This window comes from Halyomorpha halys, unplaced genomic scaffold (assembly GCF_000696795.3).
Source record: "Halyomorpha halys isolate HHAL.00 unplaced genomic scaffold, Hhal_1.1 Scaffold1207.1, whole genome shotgun sequence".
NCBI lineage: Eukaryota > Metazoa > Arthropoda > Insecta > Hemiptera > Pentatomidae > Halyomorpha > Halyomorpha halys.
In genome coordinates, this window is record NW_027105149.1 from 222,817 (window position 1) to 231,616 (window position 8,800).

At 33.1% G+C, this 8,800-nt stretch overlaps 1 protein-coding gene across 3 annotated transcripts in view; it reads right to left on the minus strand.

The window, feature by feature from the left end:
* LOC106688801 (transcriptional repressor CTCF) overlaps positions 1-6,391 on the minus strand; it is an 11,166-nt gene extending 4,775 nt beyond the window's left edge. For 2 of the 3 annotated variants that reach the window (XM_014433441.3, XM_014433440.3), the window contains exons 1-2: positions 6,301-6,391; positions 5,943-6,002 (exon numbers count right to left, since the gene is read on the minus strand). In XM_014433441.3, the coding sequence (XP_014288927.1) occupies positions 5,943-6,002; positions 6,301-6,313 (73 nt within the window). In that variant the 5' untranslated portion in view covers positions 6,314-6,391. Of the gene's footprint in view, positions 1-5,942; positions 6,003-6,300 lie in introns of those variants that run through there. The other variant, XM_014433442.3, reaches the window with a different exon arrangement.
* Positions 6,392-8,800: the final 2,409 nt, after the last annotated feature.

The window sequence follows — 8,800 nt, forward strand, 5'->3', positions numbered from 1 at the left end:
GGAAATGCGGTTCTTAAATTGGTTTTTAGTTTCGCCGATATAGAAGGAATTGCAGCATGGGGTTGAACAGGGTATCCGATAAACCACATTGGAACGGTGTAAGAAAGGAATAGGGTATTTCAATTTGGAAAAAATATAGGAAATTTTGTTGACTTCAAGCCAAGACGTAGGGTGGTAATAGTGGATCTTAAACATTTTTGAATTTTATCAGAAAGAATGGGGATATACGGAAGGGACCTGTACTGAAAAAGTGGTGGAGTGGGTTAAGAAGAGTTGAGGACAGAAGGGATTAGAGTAACACGGTTAATGTAAGAATCGAATAGTTTGTTAGTAATTTTCGAAAGGAAATTGTTGTTAAATAGGATCTGTTTAATATGTTGTATGTTGGTCTGGTGGTATTGAGGGTCAGAAGGACGAGGGTGATAGGAGTTAAAGGCTGATAGGATCTTGGGGATTCTGTCAGGATTAAGGACAAGGAAGAGATCGTCCACATACTTTTTAATGAAAATAATGTCTTGTGAGAAGAGAGGTATTATAGAATCGAGAAGGTCATTAAGAACAATATTAAAGATATCTGGAGCAAGGCAGTTCCCCATCGCAAGTCCGCTAATTTGGTGGTAAACTTTATCTTGAAAGGTCAGGTAACCAGAATTACAGCAAAGTTCTAAAGCAGAAAGAAATGAGGTGAGGTTAAGCGTAGTATGAGGTTGAATTATAGTCCAGTTCTTCTCAACGATATGAAGGGCTTTATCAATGGGGATGTTAGTAAAAAGGCTTTCGGCATCAAAGGAAGTTAAGATAAAGTTGTCAGGTATGTTGAAGAATTGTAATAGTTCTTTAAGGTGGAAGGAATTACGGATATCATAAGAGTTATTGTGGCTGAGGATTTGAAGGGCAGGAAGAAGAAATTTACTGAGCTTAGAAGTGGGAGCGTTGATATTAGAAATGATGGGGCGAAAGGGGGTTACCATGTTTATGGATTTTTGGGAGTCCGTATAAGCAGGGGGCTAAAGAATTATAAGAAATGAGGTTAAGGTACTTTTTTTTTTTGATGATGAGGTGTAGAAACGTCAGCATAAAATAAATAAATACGGTTTTGTTTATTTATGTTGTTCTTTGCTAACCGCACCCCCCGACAAACTTCTCCAATCATACTTTTTTTTATTTACTTTTTTTATTTTTTATAATTTTGTAAATATCTCTTCTCCCCCTCCCCTCAACATCTGAGGCAGTGCTTTTTTTCAATTTTCTGCTTTCATTCTTCATTGTTTGCAGCAATCATATCAATGGAATTATTAAAAAGTACAAATTTATTAAATGCGATGTTCAGTCAAAATTATTTCAACAATTTTAATTAATAAACAAAACATTTTACGACTAATAAGCCATGCTCAGGAGAAAAAACATCAGTTGCACATTCTAGTACCAACTTATAGAATCAAACTTCCTCAATCTGGGAAGTTAGAGTCTATGAGTTGGTACAGGAATATACAAATGAAATTTTCTATTCCTGAGGATGGCTTGTTAGCTGAAATGTAGAACATTTTGTTTATTAATTATTACAGATGAAATAATTTTCCTTTAAATTTTAATAAATGTTTATTTTTTATGAAATATCAGTATTTTAATGAGAGCAAAATGAGACCAGAAGAACTCAACTGATTCCAGACTTGAGACTTATTGCATTTTACTTTCCACTCATTGGGATATGTAGGATGGTTAGTTTATGAGTAATTTTTTTATTTATTCTTTTTCAGTTAGCCCTACAGACCTTGCAGATCTTTGACCACCCGAACCAGCCATCCCCACACCTGCCTATCTTGGGCTACTGCTTTCCAGTTTTCTGCATATAGCTTTTTCACATCTTTGTTGATTCTGTCTATCCATCTGGTTTTTGGCCTCCCACATGGTCTCTTGCCTACTAACTGGCATTTACTATTGTGTAGGCGTTGTTAGGCGTCCTGATGGATAGCTTCAAGCCACATGTCCAATCCAACTTAACTTCATATCGTGAGATATTGATTGACCAGCCTCTGCAAATAATTCACTGTTAGTTCTCCTCCTTACGTTAAGGTTCTGATGTCAGATCGCTCCTGTAATTGTACGGAGGACTTTCCTTTTAAATCGCTCGATTCTGCTTTCTAGGATACCTATTAGAGCCCAGGTCTCACATCTGTATATGAGAGCTGGCTTTATCATGGCATTGTACATCCTTAGTTTCATATTTTTAGAGATTTTTGCGGATTTCAGTATTCTTGAGAGAGAGAAGACTCTTTTCCCGGTTGTTGTAAACTAAATAATGTATTTATGTGTATGTATTCAACATACATTTTGACTATGGTTGTAGGATTAAAAATTGAGTACATTGCAAGATCTGTGTAAAATACAAAATAGGTGGTAAGAATCGCAGTTGTCTTCAAGAGTACTTGAAAAATTCAGAAAGTTGCCAGAGGCATTTTACTTTCTACTTATTGAGTTTTAAAGGTTATTAGTTTATATGTAATGTTTTATTCTATTTACATTTTGACTTTTACTGCAATTTTAAAATTCAGTAAGTTGCAAGCTATGTGTGCAACACAAAATAGGTGGTGGGAATTGCAGTTGTTTTCAAGAGTGCTTAAAAAATTCACGAAGTAGCTAGAGATCTTTCACTCAAACGATTAATATCTATGTTTGTTTACATCTTCAAGCATCTTAAGTGTGAAATTTCACACTTATTGAATCCAGCATTTTACTTTCCACTTATCGAGTTTTATAGGATGGATAGTTTATACATAATGTATGTATTGTATTGACATTTTGACTGTGGCTGAGCATATATGACACCTCAATATATCATAGGCAAAGAAAATACTTTTTTTGAAGAATAAAATATTTTTTGGCACTATAAACCCTTCGTTTCATTACAAATCCAAAAATGGTACTTATTATTATGATTTTTTCCTTAGATCATCTATGAACAACTATTTAAAATAAAAATTAAAAAAATTTATTTTTTTTAATAATCATATAAAAATTATTGATAAAATTAAGTCCGCAAAGTTTTTACAGAGAACCAAGATAATTCAAATAAACAGGAAGTTCACATGATAGGTTTTGATAGAACGTCCTTCTCTGATAGATACTGAGAGGGTGTGTATATAAATCCCTCTGACAGGTATTATCATGAGAGAATTCAATTAAACACCAAATTCACATCAGGTTTTGAGAGGGTGTGCATATAAACTCCTCTTGATAAGTGTTGAAAGGGTGTGGCAATAAGTCCCTCTGATAGGTGTTGTCAGAAGTCAAGAGAATCCAAATAAACAGCAAGTTCACATGATAGGTTTTGAGAGGGTGTGCATATAAGCTCCTCTGCTAGGCGTTAAGGAGGTGAGTCTATAAGCTCCTCTGATAAGAATTGAGAGGATTTATATATCTGCCCCTCTGATAGGTGTTGAAAGGGTGTCTATAAGCTCTATAAGCCTTGAGAGGGTATAATTTATAGGTTGGAGTATATATACATTTATATATATATATGTATATGGAAGCACAGCAGTGGAGAGTGTCAACCAGTACCTACTCTAGAATTTCTAATGGGATGGTTTACTTTTTGTGCAGATTCTGATAGTGAATCAGACTTAAGCACACATTCATATCAGGCACTTTTTTTGATACAGCATATCCTGAAGGCATATACTGATGATAACTGTTAACACTTTTTTATTGTTTTAGATGATTGCATCTAAACAGTGCAAAAAATTAAAAACAGAATTGTTTCAAATTCAATCTTCTGTAAGAATCTATCATGATAATTGTGCCATGAAAGGCACTTTTATTTGCACGGCCAGTTGAGATAACTCAAATTATGATGATGATAGATTCTGGGAGAAAATGGAATTTTAAAACAATTTTTGGTAAACGAGCAAATTGTTAAAAACTGTAAACAAATGTTTTAATAAAAAAAATTTTAAAAAAGTACCCCATTTCACTGAATATGATTGAGGTAGGTTCTCTAGATTAACAATGTCCTTAAAAGATAGACCACTGTAAATCACATTAGAAATCAAATCAAAATTTCAATACTTGTAGATGTTAAAGGGAGTGAACATGTAAGAACACCCTGTATATTAATTATTTGGGTCTCCTTAGGTCCAATATGTATAACCATTAAATATTATTTTGACAATCGGAAATTATTAATGTTAATTAATTACTTATTTTAACAAGGAATATCCTTGTTTGGATTATATCAGAAAAAGGAGTATTCCAAAATATTGATGCAATAAATTTATTATTTAAAATATCAATAAAAATGTTAAATGAAACAGAACAGAAATATAACAAACAAAACAGAATTTTGGAATTGAAGCAGTAATTCAGACCTAGAGTAACCTAAAGAAGGAGGCCAACATTTTCAGATTATCTCTCTCTTGATTAAGATATTGATTATATTCTTGAATATGTGTTAATAGAAATTCAAATTTTTTTAGTGCTTTTTAATAAAGCCTTTACTATATTTTTGTTTACTTTTTCCTATCTACCATCATCAGGTTATCAATATCCTCATCATAAACATGAGCAATTTCATACTTAATATTTTGTCAATATTGATAACAATACATTCATTAATTTATTAGTTAATATTAACCAAAAATAATAGTAAGATTATACAAATGGATTACAATCAAGATAGACAAAATTTTTATAATTGAATGGCTCATGTTAAAGATAAAGGAATTGACAACCTGATGATGTAAGTAAAGGCAAAGCAAGTAAGAACAATAAGTAAAGCTTTTAATATAAATGCTTCCTCTTTAGGAAGAATTACACCTCAACATTTAAACATATATTTATTTCTTCTTGTGTTTTTTGTTCATGTGTCAAATAAATGGTACTTTTGTTACTAAAATAATGATACCTATTTCATAAAGATTTGGTTGATAAAAAAAAAAAATGGTTTTATTAACCTGAAGTTATTTGGATAATGAACCACAAAGTATTGAATAATTTCCTCTAATATTAATTAAAACATGCATTTTAGGAAAATATATTAAAAATTCAGTTAAAGAAACCAAGATATTCAATTTTATCAAAATTGGATTTCAGAGTAGAAGTTTTTTCCATAACAGAAAAACAATATACACCAAAAAGCGACTAAAAGGAAGGTATTTATTTAATGTAATTAAATTAGTAGCATTTAAAGGACCAATATTATTGATAAACACATGTTCTACATAAACTGTATACATGTGCTAAGATATGTGTCTGATAAATAAGTTTTTCCTGCTCCTCTTTTGAAAACACAAATAAAACTTACAAAGTTAAAAAAAAAAAATATTTTTGCCGTCTTCAAAGAATAAAATACACAGAATACAAGAATAAACTAGGCTGAAAAAGTGCTTTCCACGTTTACCTCATAAATTTGATGTTATATAATAATTGTTGTTAATAATGCCACTTACATTTTTCATATAATAGTAGGGTAGATTAGTAAACAATCAACAAGTTCAAATTAAATTTTTAAAGATTTTGAATTTCTTTTTAAAATGTTTGGTATTAATTCAATGATGAAACAAAACTACATAAAAAATAACATTCCATTAGCAACTGAGTTGAAAGCATAATATCAAAGTAAATAAATAATTTATCAACTATTAACCAAAAACTTAAGAAAAGAAAAATGCTTAAAGCAATTAAAAATCAACCAGTCAATTACGATACAGGGTCAGTGATATAAAATAATTTACATATATATGACAATACATGTTATACACACCATAAATTCATGAGAAAGTGATACAGTAAAGAAATATATATATATAATAAAGTGTTGATAAATAATTCACAAAACTTTAGTCATTCTAAAGCTGAAAGAAAGTTAATTAATAGACTTAACTTCCTTCTACTAACACATTAGACTTGCAGATGAACAATAAAAGTTATTCTTGAGGTAAAATTACCTTTATTTACTATAGTTTTTTCTTCCAGGGTCAGTTGTAGATGATTAGAGGTAGAAGAACCTGGAAGTTAAGCAAATATTTAAACAATAACAACTCATAACCAAAACTGAAATCAATTATTTGCAATATAATTAGAGATACTGCAAATAAATGAAAATCAATTGTGCCCAAACTAATTAAAATTTCAAAATGTGTTTAAATCTAATGTAGACCAATACTTTTTGACAGCAATCAATGAATTTTACAATGCATAGTAAATGTGTGAATCTAGTTGAAAAACCTCATTTATTTATATACAGACAAGAGTAAAAGTATACAAAAATTGGGTAATTTGAAAAAGGTTTAAACAATTAACCACCTGCTTGGGCCATGGCTAAGGATCGAATCTAGTACTATTGTAATTTTAGGTTGGGTCCTTCAGAGGACCCTCAGCCTGCGCTCCACCCACCAAAGAGGAATAACCTTCCTGGCTTAGAGCAAATAACATGAGATTAATTTAAAAGAAGTTCTTTCATTTAGGACTGCCATTGCAAACAACTCGTCTTTCATTTAGGACTCGACATTGCAAAAAGTATTCTGCATCGCATGATAGAACCCAACACGACACTGTTTACGTCATTCTAAGCAAGCTTACAGCTAAGCTATTTTAGTAAAATTTAATGATGAGTAAATTTGAAATTTGGACTATTTTTCAATATCATTGTTAAAAATACCTATGCTGTTAGCAATTTTGGGAACGATGACCAGTCTGTCGTCAAAATAGAACTGACTACTGATTAGTATTATTTAATGATTACTTACATTTAAGGGTAACTGTACTTTTCAGGCTTAAGTAAAGGGCTAGCAATGCATCTAAGGGTGCGTATACACTTACGTATCACCCTGAGTATAACACATTGGCTGAGAATTATAGAACCTCTTTTAGTCATTTTGTAATGATATACTTAGCTTGTTTCCAATAACAGATTTAACTAGATGTGAAACAAGTAAAATTTTTCTTTTAATAATATCCCTAAGTAAAATTAAATTTACACTCTAATTTTTGACTTTTGATTAATAGTCTAATTAAGAAGATTACTGAAAAAAAAGTTCCAGTTAAAGAAACAATAATAATCAACATTGCTTAAAGTTATCGACGGGTGCAAGATGGTAAACACAGTTCACTATCACCTCGTGCCCCCAAGAAGGAGATAAATGGAGGTTTTATGATATACAAGGGAGGATGAGGATAATAAAGGAGGTGGTGGCGACTGGGATCTCACATCTCATTCACCGCACACATACAACACAGAATACAGATCGTCAAGTCAACATCATATCAACTTAAACACCTAATGTACACACCAGGGTTGTCACTCAGACTCAAACTACTCGTATATAAGGCAATACTATGATCATCACTACTACACGGTTCACTTCTACTACATTTCCTGTACCGAACAGCCCTGAAATCACTACAACAATACCAGAACAGCATACTACAGAAGATTTGCCGAGGAATATCACTAGAGAGATGTATTATAACACACATCCATAACGGACTACAAATAGAAACAGTACAACACACCACACAGAGACACATCAAGTTCTTTGACAGTCTCCCTGCTTCTTTCAATCCACTATTCCATTCAGTCACCCCCATCCCCCCTTCCTACGAGGTGGCAGGGCAGGAAGGACCCAAAACCTCATAAACCTCACCCTTTAACTCCTTTCTTCCCTTGCACCCCTCCTCCATCCCTACTATTTTTCGACTTCTATCTATTATTATTATTTACTAATTATCTTTCGTATTTGATAACTAATTTTTTTATTTGTTCTTCTTTGTTCAAACATTACGCAGAGGCCCCTCTTCTCAAAATATTTTAAGTAGAATTCTCACAGAATTGACTCATCAAACCTCAGCTAAGTATGTCACTGTATACCGTCAAATACCAATACTTATAAGTATGGCCTGAGTCTTAGCTGCGGCCATACTCAATTTCCTCCTATCACACCATTCTCCTTCGAGACCGGCACACCTTTCTGCTTCCATCTTTAATCTTGCTCAGCTGTTCCACGATGACTGCCAGGTCGTCGACGTAGACCGTGGCAAGATGTACAACGAGTGAAGTTTTTATTTATTATGTGTGACATTGTACCAATTCAGTTACTTTTATTTATTTATTTTTTTTTACAGTTTCTCCATACGAAGGAACTGGAGGGGGGGGGGATTAGCTATATATAGCCCGTAAGTAACAATAGAAACTCTGTATGGTTGAAATGGGTAGTTTACGTCCTGAATAACTGAATAAGTTATTCTCCCGGATTGTTAAATATTTTCCCCAGTTCGTCCCTACTAGCAAACCCTGTTACGGAGTGTATCGAGTGGTTGTAAGCGATAATTAGCTTTTCCATCACCTTGTCCAGCTCGAGTGCCTTCTCCACCTGGTACACTCGTAGGTGGTCACTAAGGGTAGTAGACTTTCTATCCCGCTTCTACCTTTCGGGTAACCTGCAGTATTACAGTGGAACGTTACCTCTAAGACTTTCTATGCTCTAATTCCATCAATGTCGAACTCTCGTCCGTTGTCAGATGAGATTCTCTCTGGAACGTCGTTATACTGGAACTAGGTTCGCAGGGTCTTCAATATTGCTTCTGTCAATTTTTCGGTCACTGTGTACGACATTGCTAATTTACTGAAAACATCTACTACCATGATCCACATGTACCCTCTCCACGTAAACGAGTCCATCTGTAGATCAATAAGTTGCACTTCTGCAGTGGGTGTTTCTTCTTGTATTGCCTGCGGTGGGTGCCGGTAATATTTGGTGCTTAGGCATACTTAACAATTTCCTATAGTGTCATGGTAGGACACTTC